Genomic DNA, 25,917 nt, shown 5'->3' on the forward strand with positions numbered 1-25,917 from the left:
TGAGGTCTGGTCTTGTATATACAAGGCATATGCTTTACCACTGATCTAAGGGCATCCCCATTTTTTTGAAATATTGCTCAGTAGAAATGTTTAAGCAATGAGGATATGCTATAGCGCAAAAGCATCTAGATGTATTTCACAGGTCTTGAAATACCTTCCCTCCATAAGTCATCTGAGAAGAAGAAAAGGGCAGCTGAATTTTTAAAAGAATCGGTTCATTTATTGTAGAATCAATGAGATTTAGAACAAAGGTCTATTTTAAAACAGATTTATCCCTACACCCCACCTGAGCTTTAGGAATTCATTGATATATGTAAAGCTGGCAATATATGCAATTTGTTTCATTTTTTTTTCTCTGGTCTATACCTAAATACATATTTAGTATTATATGCAATTGGATCCGTTACCACGGGGTGCTGGTTGCTTTATTTGTAAATCATGGTGCAGGGGCACACCAGAGACCAATTTGTATTGAAGCAAACAGAATGAAGTAAATACTGTATAAGCAAGATGCAGCCCACACTTTGCTTTAAACAGGAGAGGGGGAGCTAGAACAAAGAATGAGCTCTTTTCAAAACTTGAAAAAATATGCTATTAAAGCTGCACATGGTTAGCTGAAATGAAAGAAAAAGCCAGCATGCAAAATGGAACAGGGTTCTGAGGAAAACCAACAAATTTGTGATCTCCTCTGAAATTACCATTACGACGGGTTTCACCAAGAGGTTCAAGTTTTCGAATTCTGTTAACTTTAGTAGGAGTTTCCCAGCCAACTACAGGAAAAAGAATATCAAAGAGCAACACCACATTGTCAAACAGAAATCTACTGATGCAAACATTCATCTTTGTGAAGATGGAATGTATTCATTCATTCATAACCCAGAAAAGGTTACACGCATATATTTAAAGGCAAACAAACAACATATCACCGAGACAATCAAAATACGCAAATTACACAATCTCACTGAACATTTTCCTTTAGGTGTCAGTGGGAACCAAACACAACATGTCTGCAGAGACCTAGGGTGTTGGGGAGAAATTCATAATATAAATAAACTGTGCATTGAAAATTCCATTTTAAAACAAGCTGCCAGGGATGAGAAAGAACGTAAGAACAGTCGTGCTCCTTTTTTGTTGCTACTAATGACAAGTACCAGCTGTAATGGGCCATTTAATCCAGTTTTCTGTCTCTAGCGGTAACCAGCCAATATTTCTGGGAAACTTATAAGCAGGGCATGGAGAGAAAGAGATTCCCTATATGCCCACAGTCATCAGACTATTTCTAATCTGTGTCACTTTCACATCTGTTCACTTATTATTCATTCTGTCATGTTTCCCATTAATCTAGGATTATTATTTTTTAAAGGGCACAAATGCTTGTATATTCCTTCAATTTCAATTCAATATCTCAATATGGCTTTCACCAAGAACTGTCACCAGAACATTTGGGAAGTGGAAAAAGTGGTGTTACATTAACTCCAAGAGTTTTGAATCAGGTCAATTATTGTCAGAATTATGGGAATGGAGATCCAATTCCTCAAGCATCTTAATTCCAGGAGTTGTAAAATGATGCTCCCAACTATCTCCCAGTGTGTGCTGGGTGGGGTGGGGGGAATCCCTCCTAGCAAGAGTATTGTTCACTCTGGAATAAAATCCAACAGCGGCAGGTTTATTCTTAAAATTTCCTGCATGTTACAATAATAATAATAATAATAAATTTTTATTTATATCCCACCCTCCCCAGCCGAAGCCTGGCTCAGGGCGGCTAACAACAATAAAATAATACAACATTCTAAAATCATTTCATTATAAAATTAATTCAAATCAAATTGATGACAACCATTGGGCTAGAGTTCTGTGAAGATTGCCAAAGGAGGGAGTCAGGCTGTGCCCTGGCCAAAGGCCTAGTGGAACAGCTCTGTCTTGCATGAAAAAAGCTATGTGAGATCTAGTTTCCTATTATCTGAAAGGTCACGTGAAATGGTCTTTTTGAAACTGACATACCAGTAGTTATTCATGTTTACAAACCTGGTGCAAGAGGTGCTACTGGTGTAGGATTCGGCGAAACCGTCTCTTCCGTATTGACTGGTTCTACTCGATGACTCCTTTTCAATTTTAGTTTCTTTGTTTTCTTTTTGCTGTTCTCTAAAGCAAAACACAAGCAACACTTGCAATGTAGCATTTGCATCTAACCAACTCTAATGTTTACTTGTTCGTTTAACAAATAGGTATCCCGCCTTTCTATTTTCAGAATGGCTTATAGTTTCCAAATGGTAAAAACAGTGTAATCCTTTGAAACGACAATCAAATAAAAACAGCAAATAAAACTGCAACATTAAAAACGACGTTATCAGAAGTTAAAAGCCCTGAAAGAAGTACCGTATTTTTCGCCCTATAAGACGCACTTTTTCCCCTCCAAAAATGAAGGGGAAATGTGGGTGCGTCTTATGGGGCGAATGCAGGCTTTCGCTGAAGCCTGGAGAGCGAGAGCGGTAGGTGCGCACCGACCCCTCTCGCTCTCCAGGCTTCGCGGACCTCTCCTCAAGCAGCGGGAACGTTCCCACTGCTTGGGGAGAGTTGCCGGCATCCCGAAGCCTGCAAGCGCTGATCCCAGCACGTGCAGGCTTCGCGGATCTCTCCCCAAGCAGCGGGAACGTTCCCACTGCTTGGGGAGAGTTGCCGGCATCCCGAAGCCTGCAAGCGCTGATCCCAGCACGCGCAGGCTTCGCGGATCTCTCCCCAAGCAGCGGGAACGTTCCCACTGCTTGGGGAGAGTTGCAGGCATCCCGAAGCCTGCAAGCGCTGATCCCAGCACGCGCAGGCTTCGCGGATCTCTCCCCAAGCAGCGGGAATGTTCCCACTGCTTGGGGAGAGTTGCAGGCATCCCGAAGCCTGCAAGCGCTGATCCCAGCACGTGCAGGCTTCGCGGATCTCTCCCCAAGCAGCGGGAACGTTCCCACTGCTTGGGGAGAGTTGCAGGCATCCCAAAGCCTACAAGCGCTGATCTCAGCACGTGCAGGCTTCGCGGATCTCTCCCCAAGCAGCGGGAACGTTCCCACTGCTTGGGGAGAGTTGCAGGCATCCCGAAGCCTGCGCGCGCTGATCCCAGCACGCGCAGGCTTCGCGGATCTCTCCCCAAGCAGCGGGAACGTTCCCACTGCTTGGGGAGAGTTGCAGGCAGCCCGAAGCCTGCGCGCGCTGATCCCAGCACGCGCAGGCTTCGCGGATCTCTCCCCAAGCAGCGGGAACGTTCCCACTGCTTGGGGAGAGTTGCCGGCATCCCGAAGCCTGCAAGCGCTGATCCCAGCACGCGCAGGCTTCGCGGATCTCTCCCCAAGCAGCGGGAACGTTCCCACTGCTTGGGGAGAGTTGCAGGCATCCCGAAGCCTGCGCGCGCTGATCCCAGCACGCGCAGGCTTCGCGGATCTCTCCTCAAGCAGCGGGAACCACCGCTGGGCTCCCACGGCTTGCAGAGAGCTGCCTGTTTGGGGGCTGGGGTCGGGGGACGCTCGGGCTGCCCCAGCCCCGCGCCTGGGGGGGAAATATTTTTTTCCCTTTATTTCCCCCCAAAAAAACTAGGTGCGTCTTATGGGCCGGAGCGTCTTATGGGGCGCAAAATACGGTAAAAAGTTTTCACCTGGTACTGAAAGGACATCCACATGGACATTGGGCAAGCCTCCCTGGGGACAACCATTTCAAAGCTGGCTGTCATAATCAAGAAGGCTATTTACAGTTTTCTCTCACCTAAGATAATGGGAGCATCTTAGGGAGAGCCTCCAAAGAAGCAGGCCAATCTGGGAATACCTGACTATTTTCAGGCTAGCCTTCCCTACCCTGGTGCCCGCTGAATATTTTGTTCTACGGCTTCCAACATCCCTGACCACAGACCAGAGTGGAACATCCTGATGGAAGTTTTAACCCAACATCACCTGGGGGGCACAATGTTGAGGGAAGGTTAGGTGTTTTTTTTTTAAAAAAAATTATTAAGGATTTTCTTGTTTTACAGAAGTGTAGTGCCTCGTATTTTTTTTCATGTAACATTTTTACAAATCCGTTTGATTAAAGAGCCTCTGACTAACAGCACAAAGCAGAACGCCCCACCAAGGGTGTTTAGGATTGCATGGTAAGACTTTTGACTTTCCCTGCTAATTTCCATCAGGCAGGATGAGCAAGGTTCCAACTTCTAACCAGAATGACCCTATCAATCCAATGCCTGCTTGCTCAGAACAAGCACAAGTGCAGTCTGTGAAATATACAGTGGTACCTCGGGTTAAGTACTTAATTCGTTCCGGAGGTCTGTTCTTAACCTGAAACTGTTCTTAACCTGAAGCACCACTTTAGCTAATGGGGCCTCCTGCTGCCACTGTGCTGCCAGAGCACGATTTCTGTTCTTATCCTGAAGCAAAGTTCTTAACCTGAAGCACTATTTCCGGGGTAGCAGAGTCTGTAACCTGAAGCGTATGTAACCTGAAGCATATGTAACCCGAGGTACCACTGTACAGAGAATTGCAAACTTATTTTGGGTTTGTTTTATTATTATTATCATCATCATCATCATCATCATTCAGAATAAAAGATAAAATTTTACTGTTCCCATCTGACGGTATGGGGAAAGGTGAAGTTCCATTGCATGAGTGACTGTCTGCTTGCATGATGTTGGGATGTCATCTTATAATAAGTTACAACTTATACTATTACAACTTTGCCCTTAAATAAACATGGCAAACTTTAATCATAACGTACTACAGAAACATATTGTATACCTATTATCCAATTAAAACAGTCCAATCTAAGTTTAAGAGCAACATTTGTAACATGGTATCATAACTGGAACCCATCAGCTTACGAAGGAATTAAAAATAAAAACCCACTCAACAAGGGCCCCCTTTGCTAACAAAGATGAAGGATTTAGAGCAGCTTTTAAACCCCCAACCCATTCACTTCATCTCTGAGCTGAAAATTACACTACAGTACGGAAGCAGGAATCTCTTATGCCATTTATCTTCTGCAAACGAGGTAAGAACCCCTACATTTCTCCCAAATCCTGTTTAATCAGAAGCAGGAGGAAAAGGCAGCTATCCTGCTGGATCTTCACTTCTCCAAACTGTAGTGCAAGTGAAAAATATTTCCTTCCTTTCATCCAACCATTATGTGCATGCTAGAGTACATGCTAGAGAAGGGGAGTTGTGGCAAACACAATAGAAGCTGGCTAGCAAGTGAAGCCAGTGTTTATATTACGAGCATGAAACTCAACCCACCTATTCCAGAATTCAAAGTGGCATTATCACCAGAGTCAAGACTTTCTGAGATTTGCTGGTCATTCTCATCTTCATGTTCCAAACGTTGTGTTAGTGCAGATTTATAGTCTTCTACCAATCTACTCTCATTTGATCGCTGGCTGTTCAGGTTCCGAGTGTCCATTTGCTCCTGATCTGTTTTAGGTTTCAAGGCAATGGAAGACTTCTCATTTTCCTCCCGCTGCCTCTTCTTTTCTTGTTCAATTTTCTTTTCATTCTAACAAAGCAAAGAAAAAAATGCAATTTTTGTAAACCAGCAGTGCAGACATGAAATTTTGGGGTGGACAGTGGAAAAGTCAGCAAAAAGAAGAACAAACAAACAAACAACTCTGCAAGGATCAGTGAAAATATATTATTATTATTATTATTATTATTATTATTATTATTATTATTATTATTAAAATCATTTGTAGCACAAACTAAGCAAAACGTTTTATAATTGTTTACATTCAGCTCAGCAATAAATCTTCAGAGAGAGAAAGGGTGCCTCTATTTGAAGCGAGTTCACAGTCAGCCTAGATTTTTTTATTAATCTCCTAGGTAGCACACCATCCTTTCTGCTAGATCATAGATAATCAATAATATAAAATGAAACTTCAGATATAGAAGACTTAATCTCTGAATATTAATTAGTTTCGGCATTCTTAGTAAAGGCATGCTATATTCAACTTTACATTTTAATTGTTTTTAAATGTCAGGCATTTAAAGGTTCAGCTTTACAAATATTTTCAGTAGTGTTAGTTTAGTTCCCGTGTATGTACACAGAGATTACTGGGGGATTCCACAAACAAACCACTGTGTATAATGTACTTAGACTTTGTAATATAGCTTCTTCCTTGCTGAGAATACTAAGCTTTTAATCACTTACATTGATTTCGGAAGCTGAGCTGCTGACATTTTTTGGTAATATTATTCTAAACCAGTTTAACTTAAAAAAAAAGTGCTGCTATTATGAAGGCAGTTCTGACCTTAATATATGCTTCCAAAGGTCTTTGGCTCATGAGGAAAGGAACAATCAAGAGTAGTCTGAGTACATGGAAGCTGATTTTAATGCAGCTCTTTTGTTAACACTTGTATTTGTTTTGAATTATATTTTATGTTTTCAGCAAATTTGGAAAAGCAGGAGCATATACATTTTCAAAGAAGCTCACAGAAATGAAGTATCTATAAAAAGTTAGATTGCATAGATGTAACAAGCCCATACTTAGTATTTTTCCTAGAACAATGATGGCTATCCTATAGAATGAGTGCCAAACCTGGTGCAGCAGCAGAAGTTTATGGTGCTCCTGGATAGGAGCCAAGCCTACAGTCCTAAGTATGGCACTCTCGTTTGCATTACTTGCAAGGGGCTGCTGCCTGATGTGCAGACATAGAAGAGGGGTACTGGACTGTATATGTACAGTACTATAATATGAAATACCAAATAGTTTGGGATTAATTTTTGGAGAACCGACAAACAAGATGTCCACCACAGTCTTCGCTTGACTATTTAAGATACTGAGTTGTAGCCAATGCTGCTGTTCAGTTTGTACAGCAGAGTTCCATTTGCACAACAGAACTTCCCCCTCCTCTGCCTTGCCACCCCCCCCCCCGCCACCCCCACATTCAACCTCAAAATCTGCTCCACTGGGTTGAGGGACTCTCTGGAGCAGATTAAGGAGAGACACATGGGAAGAGGAGAAGAAAGGAAGTCCATTTGCACAAGTGGAACACCATGCTCACACAGCACTGGATACAAACCAGTTTTTAATATTATACATTGACTATTTAGTCTGACTGTGGGAACATATTTTAATCAATGTTAATAATCCAAGTAAACAATGGTGATGATCATGTTGAAAATCCCTTACTTGAATACGTATACTGCAATGTACCTCTTTTAAAACTTCTAGACCTTCTTTTTAAACCCAAACCAGCACTTATTTAGGATTCTTGATATTGGTAGGGGCAGTTGCTGATCTGTGTTACTCCAAATACGTTTTCTGTTAAGGGGAAGGTTGAGCAGGAAAAATCACTTCTAATCAACACTGACTCAGAATCCATATCCATTATTGAACAGTATTAGTCTCAAATATATGGATTATCAAAAACATTTTTTTTAAAACGCACCTCAGTGATTACAGCTGATATAGGCTGGAATGGGTTGCCTCTTATTGGTTCAGAGTCATCCTCATTAGGAACACTTCTTCCTTCTCGTTCTGCTTCTTCTCGCTCTTTCCGATCTCTTTGTTATTGTTGTTGTATTTTAAAAAAGAAACACAGAAGATCTTCAATCCACACAATTCCAAAGGAAATGCCATTTAGGTTATGCTCCTTAGCACATTATAAGTGTTTAAAGCATCTCATGTACATTATGTCAGTCATCCTTACAACACCCCTTGTAACAAATGTGTATTATTCCTCAAATTGCAAAGAACGAATGTGAAGGTGAGAGCACTGGCTTTTTTGAGGCCAGCCAGCAGGGGCTGAAATGAGATCCAATTCTGAAATGTCCTGGCTGATGGCACGCACTCTTTTAGCTATTAGCACCACCAGCTTTCAATATGCATTTGAACATGCATTCTGTTCTATCCTTAAGGCAAAAAATTGAGTGCAAATCAGAAAAAGATAAAATTCAATATCCCTATATTTTCCAAATATTTTACAGCGCACAAGACCACCACCTGATTCTCATGGCAGGTTTCTCCAATTTTGTTGTTGTGGTATTGTTAGCAGCACCTATTTTGGATGATTTGAGACTTGCCTGTTCTTTGAAAGCACACAAGGGCAGCCTTATTTACCAGGTGCAGTGAGTAGGAAGATAGATAGAAGGGAGTTGAGTGTGTTTGGGAACCTCTGATACAGCACACTCTATAAAGGGAAATCATTTGACTAGCTTGGAGGTAGTCCATGTGGTGCTTCTGGACAATTTAATTCAGACAAACAGCAGTCAGGAACCAAAAGGAAAATAAAGGCATGGGGGCAGCCAGGAAAAAGGTGGGGAGGAGAGAGAAGAGGAAAAACAGTGGCAAAGAGGCTTGTGTAGAAGGGGGAGAATTAGGAAAGGAGGTTATGGTTGTCAATCATATAAAGTTTTCAGTATACAAGACTTGTGAGTTAGATCCAGTTAGATGCACTTATTCTCGTGGAAAGTCTCTGCTGGAACCAAATCTGTATTTCAAAGCACTTTTCTGAGAGGTGCAAGCAACAAGAAGCATATTGATTTTTTGTTATAGTTTTGAAAACTTTCGTAAGAGATTTGGTGTATGATCAATGTACATGCTGCATTCACTGTAACTTAATTACTTATTACATGGATTTTTAATCTTTCCTACATTATCTCATCTATGTTTCTGCACACCATATACTAAAATGACCAGAAAAAGCAAACACAATACTCCCACAGAGACTTGTAATACTGTATATCCATTGTTTGCTTTTAAAAAATATATTTTCAATCCTAGAGATAGCAACTGTAGAAATCATGAGGACAGAAGTGAAAGAGGAGAGCAGAGAGATTTGAAAAACAAGTCATTACTATGATCAAAATATCAACAAGCTTCAGTTTGGAAAGAGATCACTGTCAGGAATTCTGTCTACAAAGCTTTCTCCGAATCATGGTACTATTTTCACCTTATTTATCATAGAATAGGAACAGAAAACTATAGGAACACGAGACTACTGAGCAGCCATTTCTAGGATGCTGACCTGAAGTGAGAAAAATTGGTGCAAAGTATCTGCCTTTTACCACCTCTTGATGAACCAGGCAGAATTTTCTGCAGCTGCCTGCCTCTAATCTTTACCCTACATGCTTTCCTGTATGAGAAAAAGTGCTCCCAAATGCATGCAGTCATGGAAATAACTTGATACTGTGCAATCTTACATCATCTACAACTTCTACCAAAAACAAGCATACAGGGCGAACCTAATCATGTCTACTCAAAAGCAACTACCACTAAATTGAATGGTGCTTATTCCAAGGTAAGTAGAGTTAATGTTGCAGCCTCAATGTGATGACCATGCCTAGTCATTAGAGCAAGCAAGCAAGCAAGCAAGCAAGATGCTTGAGCACATGGACTCTGTATGCTCAGTGTGTAAGCACAATGTTTCTCTGCTGCTTTTAAAGTTTAGAAACTGCACTGAAGCACAATGCATTTAAATACATTTATTATCTGGACTGATTAAATGATACCGGAGCGCTGTACTGTAGAGTGGTCATTTAATGTGTGAACAGTACACCCTGTGCTGAATAAAACACAAATCAATGGAAAAGATTGGCATGTTAAGGAATTATGAACACAGATTGGTTTTTTTAAAAAAGTAAAAACCTCATGTGTTCCATCAATAAAATCACTTGTGGTTGTTTTACTCCAGAATGCTGTGCACATCATAATAACAGCATGTAAGAACCTGAACCTAGCCCTAAGATTTTGCAAGGAACAGCAGGCACCACCACAGCAGGCATCACTGTAACAGCCTCACTCTAATGATGCTCCAGGTTCTGACGAAGTAGTTGATGACTTCTACCACATGATTGGGATGCGGGTGGCGCTGTGGGTTAAACCACTGAGCCTAGGAATTGCTGATCAGAAGGTCGGGGTGAGCTCCCGTTGCTCGGTCCCTGCTCCTGCCAACCTAGCAGTTCGAAAGCACGTCAAAGTGCAAGTAGATAAATAGGTACCGCTCCGGAGGAAAGGTAAACGGCATTTCCGTGTGCTGCTCTGGTTCGCCAGAAGCGGCTTAGTCATGCTGGCCACATGACCCGGAAGCTGTACTCCTGCTCCCTTGGCCAATAAAGCGAGTTGAGTGCCGCAACCCCAGAGTCGGTCACGACTGGACCTAATGGTCAGGGGTCCCTTTACCTTTACCTTACCACATGATTACCAATACACTTGGAAAGCGACAATTAACAGCTCTGGAGGGTAGGACTCAAACCAATGGCTTCAATTTACAAGAAAGGTGATTCCAACTAAACATTTGGAAAAACTTTCTGACAGTAAGAGCTGTTTGGCAGTGAAACAAGACTCCCACGAGAGGCGGTGGACTCTCCTTCCTTGGAGGCTTTTAAGAAGAGGTTGGATGGCCACCTGTCATGGATGCTTCAGCTGAAATTCCTGCATTGCAGGGAGATGGACTAGATGACCCTTGGACCCTTCCAACTCTATGATTTGATGATTTAGCAATCTCCAACACATGTACTTTTCTAGTTCAATTAAATAGTAACTTTAACATTGTCATGGAAGATTCATTGACTGTTCCCCTCCAGGGCACCCATAAAGACATCAGTAAACAAGGTTGTGCACATTACACCTGTCTGAGATGCGATGTTGTTTCATGCTGTACACAACACTGACATTTGGTATGATGAAAGCCAGTAGAAAAAATGTTTTATGTAACTACTTACATATCTTGGTAAAGTGTTTTTATTTCCCTTTGGGGTTGCTACTATATTTATTTCAAAATAAATATTTTTAAGTAAATATACGTTATTATGTTATTTTGAGTTGTTACGTTACTTCAAAATAAATAAATGAAAGTTATTATGCTACTTCAAACTAAACAAATGACAATCTTTAAATAACTAAATATATTTTTTTAAAAAACTTAAGTGTTCTTTCATACAGTCCCTTCTTATAAAGCAAAACAAACATACCTTTCTTCCCGTATCTTCCTCACTCGTTCTGCCCGCTCTCTTTTCTCTTGTTCTTCAGCTGCTTTTTGCTCTATGGTGTCTTTCTGGATTCGTTCATGTAAGGCATCAAAATCTTTGGCTATAATATGTAACAGCCAGAGCAAACCTTTCTTTATAGATTTGTCAATTTTCTTTCCATAGCCCATGATCGCTGAACAAGGCTCCTATAGGCAAGAGAAAAATCAGCAGCATTATATTGTTAAATTACTATCAACATGGACGAAGAGATCCTAGCTCACTGGCAATTATACAGGTGCTTGTCAGTTGGAACTCATACACATTTTGATTCATCTCCGTACTGAACTGTAAAGGCTGCAATCCAGAGAGATGCTGGTGCAGGTTTGCCTACACACTCCAAAAATGGCTTTCCCAGAAGCTGCCCTCATATATATTCCCAATATATGAGGAAAATGATCACTTTGGCAATTTGGTACAAGAGCAATTTAAATGAGGATTTAGACACTGGACATTTTTTTCACTAGGGTTCTTCGAAAGCAGTACACATGTGGCATAACATTAATGGAATTTAAAGCACTGTCATCTTAAGTGAATCTGCCATGTCAAAGAATAAAATGGGAGAAAGGATGACCCCACCATGCATTCAAGGGGCATGTGAGGACGGTTGTGGGGCTGAGCTTACTAGCCCCGCTCCCATGTGTTTGGAATAAGTGCACACCAGCATATCGCACAGATAGAAATGTTCCAACAAATACCACAACCCTGGAATAAAACATACGGTGAAAGACATGTTGGGAAGACTTGCCATTGCTTAAACTATTCCACTCGGTTACTCTAAAGGTTACTGATCCCCCACCACACTCCGCCGCCACCTTTTATGAGCAACATTTGTTAAATAAATAAGTTACTAAAGCTCAAGAGCAGCAGTTAAATTCAATGCAATGATGGACACTACAGTGGACAGTAGCCTAAAGCATTTGACTGGTGGCAAAGGCTAGGGTGGGTTTGGCCTTAATTTCCTTACAGCTTGGATATTAAGCCACTGAAGCAAGTCTACCTGTCTTGTATTAAAACTGGTGCAGCAATCACAACCAGAGCTCAGGAGCCCAGAAGAGGAGAAAATGGCTGATTGTAAAGTGGATGGGAACAATGGGGTTACACAATTCTAGTTTCGAAGTTCTGCTCACACATCAGGTTTAGGGAAGTTAATCAATCTTATTAAAATGAACCTACAATTAATCTTATTAAAATGCACTTACAATCTGACAGAGACATTTGTGCTCGTTGACAAGCTTTTCGAGAGATAAACACTCAATTACATCTGCTTCTGCCAAGGCGCCTTCTTTATCCTGCTTATTTGCTAACCTAAGAAAAAGAAAGCCACCAAGTGAGAAGATGCCACAGCGCTGTTTACATTAGTAAACGTACAAGACAACAAGCAATAGCAGGAGAAAATCTCAATTTATGTGTGCAATAGAAGGCAGTGACAGTCTCCGATATTGCCCATTTACAATAATTACTCCTCAGAGGAATAAGTTACACATAATAGTTAATTATCAGAAAAGGAAAATCATAACATTGTATTAATTACTCTTAAAACACACAGTATACACTTCTATTTTTTTTGAAGGTGAATGTCAAGCTTATCGTTTTGTTGTAAATTGTTCCAACAAAAGGAATGCACAAATTCAAAGAGTTATTTTTAAGTAGAGTTCAAACTTGTGTATATTCAGTGGCCAGAACCAAAAGCTCTGTATGGTGTTTCATGCCTGCACGATAGCTATTCCTAAGGGCTGGCGCTCTATCTTGCTCTTGCATACGTGCGCTCTCTCTCTCTCTCTCTCACACACACACACAGCATCTCATGTGAAAGGATGGCATGGAGTGGGGAGGGATCAGTCACTCTGTACATTCACACGATAGCACTTTGTGCATGCTTGTTGGCCTCTGAGGACCCCAGCATTTCCTCCCCTCTATATTATCTGTGATCCCTGGCACTGATATGCATAGTCTAAAAATTCCTCTTATTTGCATGCCAAGTATCCGATGTTCAGGGGATTTATTTTTAGGAGTAGAATCATATTAAGCAACAGGCATTTGCAATGTAAACCAGCAAGTCCAGTAAGGAGGAAGGCAGGCAATGGCACTTCCTGGTGCTGCCTCATTAGAATAGAATGGCCCGCCTTGAAAGCAAGGCTGGGTTTCCAACAGGCAGAACCAGATTCCCCAAGCGTAAAGTAAGCAATTTGCTCTGTTGTACAACGTAACTAGTGAAGGCTCTCATACTCCCCGGCTTTCGAAGATGCACTTTCCCAATGATCATTAAGGTCTAGGAAGATTAAGTAAGCAGAAACTGTTTTAATGGAAATCGCACTCCTGCTCTGTTATTTACCCTCACAAGGATATTGCAAAGCATCTTGAAGCACCAGCTCCTAAAGAGGCTTCCAGCAACTCAGGATTTTTAAAAAAGGTAAGTAGTTCGGTTTTATTTTACATCAAATAATACAAAGTAGAACACTGAGTAATTTAAAAGCCCCCAATGTTAAGATGTGTTAAGAATACAGGAGACGTCTGCCCTCTGCAAAGTTTGAAAACATTTCCAATAGATATGTTTGTAGAGCTTTATTACTTAGGTACATGAATACTAATCTGCTAGGCATGTTTTATGCACCCAAACTCGTTTCATTTGGAAGCATGCCAGCAGCAGCTTAAAAGATCATTTTTAATTTTCCAAGTCAATAAAACCATTCTTTGCACAAATTCCTCATTTTAAAACTAAGGAAGGTTCACAGCAAAATATATACTTGAAGCTATATTCTGGGAGGAGGGTGGTTGTAAAGTTAAGAATACGTAGCTAAACACTGCGTGAAGGATTCTTGTTTTATTTACTTGTATGCTTAATATACCTACTTGAATATGGTGTGGAATCAAGGAAACAGAAAAAGGTTGTAAGAGCCTCAGGGGACTTTATTACAGTTGGAGAACTTCAGCACTTTTATTTTAGGAATCATGGGAAAGGGAGTGTATGTGTACATTTGACAGAAATGACATCATCTTACAATTATGAAAAAAAATATGAGTACTGTATGTGGAAACGCTTGTAGTCAAAGGTCATGCTCACAGATAACAGATGTAATGAAACTTTACTCCAGGATTTCCTTAATCCTCAAAAAGCTGGGGTATTATTATAAAAGGTTAAAACATGATTTTTTAAAAAAGTTCAGCTAAACTTGCCTGCTGCAAGCTGCAGGGTTAGCACAATGTAATGCCTCAGATGGCAATTCATTGATACATTAGAAATTTTCTATAAAGTCTGGCTTTACAAGTGATTTAAAAATGTTCTGTTTCTGTACTCTGAATTTAGATAGCGGCTTTTCATATTTTCTGCATTCAGAAACTGCCTTGTACACCAACTTGTCCGTCAACAACTCCCCTCAAAACAGAGAGTATTCTATAATAATCAGGGCATGCTGGCAAGAGCCTTCACTGCCAGGTTGTCCAAAGTCACTTTATATTCCAGAATGCTGGTCTTCAGATGGTAAGTCACAGCATGACCTAAAGTGGGTATCAACTGTAACATTACCACCATAGAAATATACATTAAAACATTAAGAAGTGAGCTCTGGAAAGCCTTGTTGGGGCTAAACAATGGATCCCAAGTCTAAAAAGGTTGAAGACTGCAGCTCTAAAACACCTGCAGCATTTCATACATTGGGGACCCGCCTTTCGGAAATACTTTTCTGCCATTCTTGTTATTCTCCTAGAGAATGTCAGGGTTCTTCAAACTACAGTTCGGGAAAGACTGTTCTAGACAAATGCTGCAATGTTAACACTGCAAACACTCAAAGGAAACATTAAATTAAGTTATCAACAGATTTTGTATCTCTTAGCCTGATTAAATGTGCAATAACCACTGTAAAGATTTCAATGACTAGCTCAACTGCAGGGTATCCAAGTCCTTAGAGTATTTCACCAATATAGAAGTAGACATTTTGTTAAGCAGCTGAAACAGTTTAAGACTCCCTGTTTACCAGGGAAAGTGTCAACAAGGGAACAAATCATGCCTGCCCTGCAAAACTCGCAACACAAAATCTGTCTTGCACTGACAATCAAAACTCTTGCAGAGAACAATTCCTACCTCCAAGAGTATTGGCACAGCCCATATGAAACTGTTCATAACTTTATTCAACAAACAGTACAGTTGCAGTTACAAATACAATTGATTTCTCCAGTCACCAAGAACATTAACTCAATTTATTTATGGTTCTTTCCAAGTAAGGCATACATTTATGGTGCTGGTTTTTTCAAGTTTGTTGCTGCCGATTGGCAACTGAAGCTCTGGTTTCATTATGAGCTGTTTCTTATTACGAAGTGCTTCTCCTCCTCCTCATTTCTGAATCACACTGCCTTTTCTGGGAGTATTCATTTAGTGATCTCCACCCTGTATCATTTGGTTCTCACCTCTGGAATAATCAACTCTCATCCAATACTTTGTTATATAATAAAGCTGTTGTAAAAATGATACATGTGTTGACCCTGGTCCAACAACAACAATCTTGAATACAAGGGCAATGCTATTCTTGAAAAATGAAGATATTCTATTCCTTATTTGAGACTTTAAAAGATTGAGGTAGGGAGAATGCAAACTTCTGCCATAGAAAAAGCAATGTAGAATCTTCACAAGATATTGTGTATGTATGTATGTATATATATGCGCAATACTGCAATAGAATGGTAGGAGAGGATATATTTACAATTTCAAACATTTTTTATTTAAATTAAATTTTCTTGTATCCCAGCAGCCTACAACAGAATGATAAAGCAAGCAGCAAATATAAAGTTGTGGCCAATGAAGCTGCTGCACAAGGACTTTTGCTGGTGCAATAGAACTTCCATTTCCTTTCCTCACCCTGTGCGCCAGCAAATCTGTTCTAGGGGTTCCCCCAATCCTCGGGAGCAGATGGGGGGCCTGAGAGGAGAGGAGATGATGAGGAAGTTCTACTGAGACAGCAGGAGTCCTTGCCCCAGTGGGATGAATTCGAAGAATACTAGCCTAACATCTCAAACTGTTGCATACTTTTTAGAAAGCAACAGCAGCAGAATGATAAAATGCCAAAACAGCAAGTAACAGGGAAAATAAAAATAAAAATTGTCATTAAAAAAAAATAATTTGTTAAAAAATAGTTTGTCCGGATGCCTAAAGGAAAGGGTGGCCTTCAGAAAGAGTGCACCCAGAATGAGATAACACTATTCAAAAATTTAAAGAAATCTATCCCAGCTGCTAGTCATTTCACCTTTGGAAATGGGAGCACCAACAGAATAGTGTCTTGAGGAAGATCTTAACACTCAGGCAAATTCATACGGGGGCAGATACTCTGATCCCAAACTGCGCAAGGCTTTTTAAATTAAAACGAGGGCAATCATATTGAGTTAAAAGCAGAGTTTTGCATTGTTCCTGGAAGCAAAAGAGGCTAGTGCAAAGTCTATTACAGCCATTTTCTATTCTTTGTTGTGTAGACTTGTGTTTCACAGCTAGAGAGATGTAGCAATGGAGTACTGAGCCTCTTAAAAACCGTATGAGCAACAGCCAACTTTTAAAGGTTTTATTTTTAACCGTAATAACAAGGCTTCAAGAATTACAGTTTTACATTAATTCAGTTTAATGCAATCCAAGTTAGTGTTTTCTGTAGGTGACAAAATAGAGACTATCGTTCTGCCACTTAATTACTAAGTGGTTAGACATACTAAATTAATGTTGGCCAGGGATGTGTTAGACTGTGCTAAGAGATATTTTCAGGTTGGTACCCTGAAGTCTCAATTTAGTACATCAGTTCATTTTTACATGCACCAAACTGATTTTTTTAAAAAAAGAATATGCTAAATTGTACCAAGCAGTTTTGTAACATTACTGAAGAAAGTCATCATAAAATTTTCTGCTCTAGAAGTCACAGCGTTTTGCAATGTATTATCAGAACACAGCTTATTTTTCTTGTAGACTGCAAGTTTCCAACAACTGGTACTGAAATATGCTTGCCTATTAAGTTCCAGAACACTCATGGTATTCTAAGGAAATGGGATTGGAGATTGCACTTTAGGAGAATGATACAAGGAGGCACAGAAAATTATACCTCAGTATTAAGGAGGGAGAAAAACACATTTGAAAAGGGACTAATAGGACATACTCAGCAGTTGTATCTATGAATTAGGTGTTTCCCACAGAATCATATGACAAGCAAATACAGATCTCAGGCCATAAACCCCAGCTATATAATTTTCAGGTGCTCAAATGGTTTCATTAATATGCTTACAACAAGGTGCCATATTGCTGGTACTTACTCACCACCTTCCTTAAAGGCACAGTCTGCATGGCGTCAGATAAGCACTGCTGCCAAACCCAATTTATTAAATTAAAATATGTATTGCATTCTAACCAAATCATTAATTGATCTGGGAACTATTCCTGAACCAAGCACTTTAGGGAAGTTCCACTGTTTACAATTGCCAACTGAGACAACTGGAAACTGTTTCAGCATGGAAGCATTCTACCATTGGTCCTGAAACATAAGTAGACTCATTACACAGTGTGTGTTAGCCAAACTGAGTGCAAAGTCCTGACACTAGAACTGCAAATGCATTTACTTTAGGTGTCCTATGTGAACTGGCCAAACAACATAGTAAGTGGTTTTTAAGTATCCAACCTCCTGCTTCATATAAAAGTGAAGTTTGTATTCAGGCAGCAATGTCGAGGGAACCAATGTATGGAAAATCCCTCTGAGTACAGCTCAAAGCCTACAGCTCTTGCCACCCAATCCTTATCCGGATTTCACAGTTAAGTCCACAGCATATGGGTACAGGATATAGTTACAATAAAGGGTCACCATAGATTACACAGCAGCATACAGAAATGTGGTAAACAACAGAAAAATCAGAGTGAACCAAACCAGCAAGCATAGCCTTAACATGAAGGCAATGCACCAAAAGGTCAGTCAAACTGAAAGCCTACCAAGACTTTTGCTTCTTTCTCTCCAAGGCCATAAACCTTCTTCTTTACCTCTCTTTCCCACCCATCTCTCCACAAATAAAACCCTTCAATGAAAAACAAGCATCACAAGAGCTGGAATTTGGAGCATAATCCTGTGAGATGCACACTTTTATCAAAGGGCCATGGGACTGCATGTTAGGGCACACTCTACTGGGAACAGTTCATTTGCAAATGTCAAAAACATGAATAGAAGATTTCCCCCAAGGGATTGGATCCTTAGTCAGCAATCAACAAACTATTTAATCTTCAGAGAGTAGAAACTGAAGAGTAAAGAGACATTGATATTACTTCCCTCAGTCCAGTACAGAATAAAGCATTTGTGAATAACAAGTTTTTATATATAATCCTACTCACATTCTGGTAATGTCATTGGCAATGCCTGATCCTTTGAACAGGCTGAGCCACTCTTTTCTTTAAAAAAAGTTATTCAAATTGGGAGTGGTGTGTGCATGCATGTGTATCTTTCAAGACACCATTTACAGATGTGTAATAAAAAAATCCCTAAAATAGCCAAATTTCCAATATAATGGGCTGGGTTTTTATTATTTTTTAAAAGACCTGTATTTTTATCTGCCTGTTTTATCTGCTGTTTTATACTTCATATGGTTGTTTTATCTTATTTATTGTTTGCAACCTTGGGCACCATTGGGTGGAAAGAGGATATAGATATTTAAATTATGTAAGGCAGAGGTAGGGAATCTCAGGCCCAGGGAACAAATATGGCCCCCAGCATGCGCTATGCGGCCCTTGGGACCTTTGCAGACCACACCCCTTCTCACCAGCTCTGCTCCATGCCCTCAGTTGCTTTTGCCTGACTAGAATGCTTCCATGAATTCTGTTCATTTGCCTGGATAAAGTGAAGTATGTAGGGTCCTCTGTGTGTTTGTTGCATGGATGCAACAAAGCCTAATGTACAAAAAGGTAAGAGTCTCAAGCCATCATTTCACTCCCTTTTGCCTGTCATCCCACCCAACCCTCTCATAGATTCCCTGGAAAATGTGGCTCACAGGTTGAAAAAGGCTCCCCATCCTTGATATAAATAATCCACCATCTCCAAACTAAAGTAATGACTCTTTAAGTTTTCCAAGCATTTCAGATTTTAGAAGCAACAGCTGTATCTCTTCTTGGGAAGTACAAAATAACTGGACTGCTTCCATGCCAAAAAAGAAACTAGCTTTTTGTTTTTAATGTCACAGATTTAGTTCTTTCCAAAGTGCAGAACTAATGTTTCTGACTTTGTAGTCATGATTAGCAGATTTCCATGCAGATTTCTTGCACCAATTATCTTACCCATTTCATTCCTTTAATAAATACAGTTGTATTTATTAATAAATATAGAAGAGTACATTCTAACCAGACATGGTTATTGTTTACTTTCGTACAATGTTTCACCACACCAAACAGTTAGCTCTGCAAAGTTTAGACTGCACCATGGTAGCTCTGGAGAGAGAAGGTAAGAAGTGAAAGATCATGCAAGTCTCCAATTCATGATTAGGATTTTAAAAAAATGTTTACATATGTAATTTTCAAACTATTGTCAACTTGCAGACCACTTGAGTTTTCCTTCTGCACATCACACAAAATAATAATAATAAAAAGATGTAGTACAATATTGGACCAGTATTAGACAGTCAACAATTATGTGTATTTCCTGCACATTTCGAAGAATCTTGAGGTGGACCAAGTATTTCAAAGAGCATGTCTAAGGGAAAAATAAATTTTGCTTTATGTGCAACCTATTTATGGTAGCTTATGCTGCTGCATTTTTCTGACTCCCCCTCCCTCTCCGTTAAAGGTTTTCTGCCATCCTTGTAATAGGTCTGTGGGTAAACAACAGCTTACTAAAGTGGTTTTTAATCCTTAGGTTTACACAACTGTCTGGTTTTAAAAAGAACAGAACCACAGAAAACTCTACAGAAGATGAAAGACCGCCTTCAAGAGCTTAAATTGCGAGCAAAGGAACTGCAATTAATAGAAGAAAACAGTCGTTCTCCTAGTGTTGTGGCAGAGGAAAAAGAACTTGAACAAACAGCTGTCATTTTTGAAAAGGAGCCCATAACTGAAAGGTACCTGAATGAAATCCAGCAACTTCACAATGATATTAACAATTTGGCAGCAGACGTCCAAAAGTTCAGCCAGCAGCAAAAAAGCCTAGTGGCTTCCATGAGGAGATTCAGCGTACTTAAAAAGGAGTGCAGCATCACAAAAGGGATAAAGGTTCAAGCAGAACACATTAGCAAGTGCTTGGACGACTTGTCAAAAACACTGAAGAAAGCAGAGAAAGAACATGGTTCATCATCTGCCATTATAAGGGTTCTGAGTGCTCAGCGGGCGGTCCTGTTCCGTCGCTTCCAAAATATCATGTTTCTGTACAACGCCGCCATAACAGCCAAGCAAGAAAAATGCAAAGCTTTTATTGTGCGCCAGCTTGAAGTGGCTGGAAAAGAAGTCTCCGAGGAAGAAGTGAACGACATGGTTCAGCAAGGAAAATGGGAAATCTTCAACGAAAACTTGCTCACCGAGGTCAATATCACAAAAGCTCAGCTATCTGAGATTGAACAGAGACACAAAGAACTGGTCAATCTGGAGAACCAGGTGAGAGACTTGAAGGGCCTCTTTGTCCAAATCTCACTTTTGGTGGAAGAACAAGGTGAAATGATCGACAGCATCGAAATGGAAGTTGTCAAAACTCAGGACTATGTTCAGACGACAACAGAGAAATTCAGGCTGGCGGCAAGGTATCGAAAGAAGCATCCATGCAGAGCAATATGCTGCTGGTGCTGCCCCTGCTGTTAATAGGTTTTTTTGTGTGGTTTTTTTTTGGGGGGGGGGATACAGGCAGTTAAATGTTCTTTGCAATAGCCCTAATCCAGTATGTAAAGAACATAGGTGACCCTGCTGGGGGCGGGGGTTTGCACTATCAGGCAAAGCCACAGTTTGATTCAACATTCTCTTTTTCACATACCCTGAATGCTGCAAATTTGGCAGGGGATCTAAGGAACAAAAGGGGTGACTTACAAGGGAACAGGCAGACTTTCTGACCCTCATCCCATGCCATTGCTTTTTAAGATCTAGTGGTGGACTTTGATATAATAGTGAAGAGTTTCTCAAAAAAAGGGAACAAGGTAGTGCTGGGTGTAGCAGGATGGAGTTCTGTTACCGGTCACAGGAACTAGTCAAACAGGTGCTTGTGACAACAGGTGCAACCACGTGCCACACAGCACTCGCTTCCACATTCGATTCACTTCCTTGGGAAGTGACTGTATGCTCCTAAGCAATTTTATTCAGCAGTTTAGATGAAGGAAAACTGCATGCCCAGTGTAATAAATGCTAGGACAATGTCATCCAGAATGTGCTCAGCAAATCTGCAGCGAGTTCACATTCCTCTGTTGTCTGGCTTTTCTAAGAACAAAGAGTTTGAAATAATTTGTGACTGTGGTATTTGACAAAATACTATTTGAAGAACAGGGAAATAGATTGTTCAGCTAAAGGAGCTGCACTGAAACAGGTTAAAAGGGGGAAAGGTTGTTACAAAAACTTTGTATGTGTAAAATCTTTAAGAATGCAGTAAAGGATATAGCTATTTTTGTATGTTACACATTTTCTTCCATGTCATTTGTATAAACATAACAGTTCTATGATATTTTGGGAGATGTGCATCTGTAACCAAGGTCTTGGTTTATACTTTCAAAACATAATAAGTTTCTTCAATATATATGATTAAAAAAAACAAAAATTGGTGCAAATGCATAGCATGCTTCAACCAACTTTGAACATTTGTTATTCCAAGAAGGGAATTATTCTCGCAGCACAGCTTTTCTGTGTCTGTTAAACAAGTGTTAGCAATACAGGTTTATTAATTTCATCCGAAGACTAGGGTCAAAAAGGTAAAAAATAAAAATGGGGGGAAAGGCTATTTCATACATTATACAGGGGGAAATTTGTTTGTCCCTTCCTTGTGGCCAGTTCCAGTTTCCTGGTGTAGAGGGCATGTATAAGCTGCTATCATACCACAGGCTAGAACCAAAAGATCTATTTTAGGCATGTCCAAAGGCTTCATCACCCTCAATAGATTTTTTTCTGGTTGAATCACAATACTATCCACTAAGCCATTTTATTTTTAAAAAAGTTATTTTCAAAAGTTCTCTCTGTTCACAAATGTTTTGCCATAGAGCATACAACACAAGCTGAAAGTTGTATTGGACACATAGAAATAGGTATGTGGTTCTTTGACCCTGAGCATAACATCTGTTTATGTAAGCATTGCAACAATTAGACCATAAAAGGGATCGGTCCGTTTGTGGGCTTGAGATTCTTGTGGTCATCTCATAAATATATTTCCCCCCACAATTATGCCAGAACACAGTAACATGACACTGACTACTAAAAACACAAAACTAAAGACTTATTATTAAGGAGCTTAAGTCAATTGATTACAATTGAGTCTACTCTGAATGTGGTTTAACACTGGAGTCATAATTATTTAGAAACGAAAGAGCTATTGTCTGCAGAAGACCTTTTTTTGCTGCCAGCAGCTTTGGCTCTCCATAGTTGTCAAATTACCACATTTCACAAATACTAATTTAATTTATTTTAAAAGCTAATTTATTTTTACTCAGAATAGAAAAGTAAAAAGACTATTACCATATATACAGTTTGTTACATAAAGTGCAAATCTATCACTAGTGTGAGACAAGAATGAAAAGTATGTGTGGCGAAGATTAAATTAAACCATGTTGCCAATTTACATATTAGAAAACTATATAAAGAAAACACGTTTTGTTGTAATTATATGAAAAGAAAGGCAGTAACGTATTTGAAATGTGTAGCTGAAAGTTAAAAGTTAAACAGGCCTTAAAACAGGAAAATAACTGTTGACCTAAGTATGCAAGAAAAGTCACTGGACATTGTCAGGCCAAGAAAATTATACATATTGACTATTCTGCTCCAGACCGATTTTATAAAGGTTTTATTATATGCAATATACTGTAATTGATAAGTACTTCATACACGTCATATTAAAATGAAGCTTAAGAATACAGACTACATTCAGAGCAGATTCAAGCATTACATTTTGAATTCTAGTACAAAATGTGCTGGCTAGGTGTCCCCCACAATTAACATGGAAAGGAGCAAATGAGATCTGGCCCCATCTGCAGACCAGGTTCAGACAACCTTTCAAAAACCATGGCTTATGAATCTGGGAATAAGTGTCAGGGCTAAGCAAAGAACACTCCCTCTTCCATTTAGCTTTGGACAATCATTCCTTGCTGGTACAAAACTAGAGGGTAGCATTATATTAAATCACTTTGTGCATGGAAAAGCCCAGAGTTCTTTCCTATGTCCCAACCAGGGAACTCTGTGCTATCAGACAAAGAAGAATGTACCCTTTGTGACTAGTAGGGAAATGAAATAGGCTAGTGGAATCTAGTCTGCTTAATAGAAGGCTTTTAAAAAAAACAACAACAAAGAACAAAAAACAAGTCTGCCAAGAGGTTAGAAGTCTAAGTTCCCATGTGAACTGCCAAGTACTGTATGGGATTTTTCTTCTATGGACAACATGGAAATGAAGAGATGCTAAATTTGTAGCAGGCTAGCACCTTCCTTTTGTTGGCTTATTTCCATGACTGACTTACTCATCTGTTAACAAGCCAGGATGGTAAGACAAGATCAGATCCATCTTAATACCCTGGTCTGTTCACAGAGATTAAGCCACTGTTCCCCATTTTGGAGAGAACAAAATGGGAATTGACTCTACAATAATTTGAACCAGACACGTAAAATTTAGGACTCTTGTATCAATTAATAAAGGAAAGCATGAACAGCTGATGCTGTTGTTCAACCCTGACACTTAAAATTCTCCCCCACCCTGGCAGCATTTTTTTAAAAAATCAGTCCTTCCCATTTTGCAAGACTAGCACACAATAGTCACTACCAAGCTAGTCAGGTTTTTCAGACCAAGCATGTCCAGTTAAAATCTCATATAACATTTTCTTCCAACAGCAGCGTATTTACATTCATGCAACCTTGTAATTTAAAGTAACCTGAAGGAATAGCTGTGGCAAAAACATAGCAATACAACACCAAGGATTTTACACTTGCCATTTACAAAATTTTGTACTTAAAAGCAAAGGCTTTTCAGTTTAAGGAGGTAAAAAGTATGGTTTATGGGATGAACTGGTTATCCTTATAAGACTCTAGGACAGAGTTTCCCTCAATTATTTTTACAACACCCGGTTTCTCCACCCCCTCAAGCAACCAACCATTATAGCTCCTTAGTGTAATGGCTATATTTTCTTCCTACACTGGTCTCATTCACATATAACACTAAGCCAAACTGTGGCTTACTGTGAATGAGCAAGTGTGCTGCTGCACAGTGATGAAACTGCAGCCACTTAAGTTCCTCCCAAACTCCTCTACGCTACTGAGAGCTAAGCTATGGCTTGGTTTAGTGTTCTGCATACCTAGGATCCTGGGCCCCCCCAAACACACTTCGAGCAGTAAGCCAATAATAAATCTAAGTTACTGCTAATGGATCATTTGGAGTCAGGCAAACCACAAGCTCAAATTTGGACACAACAGTGAGTGAAACCATGGGAGAGGAAAGAAGCAGCCACTGTTTCCTCCTGGTGCATCAGCACACTTCCCCATTCATGGAAAGCCATAGACAAAAACACTGCCATGGAGTTCCCAGGAATGGTTATCAGCTAAACATGCTTATAGCTCACCAAGATACAGTCATACCTCGGGTTGAAGTCACTTCAGGTTAAGCCTTTTCGGGTTGCGCTCCACGGCGACCCAGAAGTAACAAAGCGAGTTACTTCCGGGTTTTGCTGCTCGCGCGCAAAATGACGTCACGCGCATGCATGGAAGCAGCGAATTGCAACCCGCACACATGGGTTGCGTTCGTTTCAGGATGCGAACAGGGCTCCGGAATGGATCCCGTTCGCATCCAGAGGTACCACTGTAATCCAACGTGAACTGAAACAAAAAGAGATCAGAAAACTCATCTGTTACATTATTGACAGTCATTCTTTCCTAGTCATACTCCTTCTCTTTGATCTGCCTCCTACTGACTCTGTACTCCTACTCCTCCTACTGACACTGGAGACAAATAAAATAGTCACGGCATGGAATAGTCCACAACACTGTAGGAACAGGCATATACAAAAGCAAAGACAAGTAAGAGACCATTCTTGATCCACTATAACTGACTGCAACTGATATTTACACTCACTGGCATAAAGAGTCTTAGAAAAAGTACCTGAAATAATTACATCAATGGTATGGGAGTCTCTTTTTGGAAGGTTCAGTAGTATTTAAATAACCACTACGTAAATGGTACAGAAACCATGCTTACTTATTACTTCACCACTGCTCCTAATCTCCTAATCTATGTGGCAAAGTTCTGTTTAACCGGCCCTGTACATGAAGTATCTGGCTTTAGCAATACCTTCCCTTCCCCTCCCCTCCCCTGCAACTGAACATACATCAACCTAGGGATACAATTAAACATTTTCAGAAAAAACAGACAACGATTTTTGCCTTGGCATATTACAATATTGCAAGTTGTATGTGGCTGTGATTCAGAACATTTGCTAAAAAAGTACAGGATGTACTGCTGAATTTACTTCCCAAAAATCTCTGCTTTTATTATTAGTCATTATTGCTACAAAAAAGACACTTGAAACCTCAGACTCAGAAGTAATTAAATAATTTTAAGAATAAGAGCTATGTTACAGCACCACACACATCCCATCAGAATAATTCTTTTGCGTGATTTGGTAAACAAGCTCCCTTCTGAAAGGATGTGCTACTCACTTATCTCTTCCTGACTTTGACAAGGATGCCATCTAAAACAAAGCTTCAAACATCGTTTGAAGGAGAACATTGTTTATGATTACGGAAAAGCATTAAGCTAAGTTTATTTTTATGGACAAGAGGGACAAAAA

General features: G+C 39.9%; 2 protein-coding genes across 2 annotated transcripts in view; one reads left to right on the forward strand and one right to left on the reverse strand.

Annotated features, from left to right (window-relative positions):
• Positions 1-25,917, reverse strand: part of ARL13B (ARF like GTPase 13B) — a 40,268-nt gene that overhangs the window by 4,203 nt on the left and 10,148 nt on the right. Inside the window, exons 5-10 of the mRNA XM_081199022.1 lie at positions 12,183-12,288; positions 10,927-11,129; positions 7,404-7,518; positions 5,256-5,511; positions 2,026-2,142; positions 699-770 (exon numbers count right to left, since the gene is read on the reverse strand). Of these exons, the coding sequence (XP_081055148.1) occupies positions 699-770; positions 2,026-2,142; positions 5,256-5,511; positions 7,404-7,518; positions 10,927-11,129; positions 12,183-12,288 (869 nt within the window). The remainder of the gene's footprint in view (positions 1-698; positions 771-2,025; positions 2,143-5,255; positions 5,512-7,403; positions 7,519-10,926; positions 11,130-12,182; positions 12,289-25,917) is intronic.
• STX19 (syntaxin 19) lies at positions 12,649-22,082 on the forward strand. Its single transcript, XM_081199070.1, has 2 exons — positions 12,649-13,393; positions 19,830-22,082. Exon 2 carries the CDS (start codon positions 19,886-19,888, stop codon positions 20,759-20,761), a length of 876 nt encoding a protein of 291 aa, XP_081055196.1. The 5' UTR covers positions 12,649-13,393; positions 19,830-19,885; the 3' UTR covers positions 20,762-22,082.

This window comes from Podarcis bocagei (genome assembly GCF_964188305.1).
Source record: "Podarcis bocagei genome assembly, chromosome: 6".
In the NCBI taxonomy this organism is placed as follows: domain Eukaryota; kingdom Metazoa; phylum Chordata; class Lepidosauria; order Squamata; family Lacertidae; genus Podarcis; species Podarcis bocagei.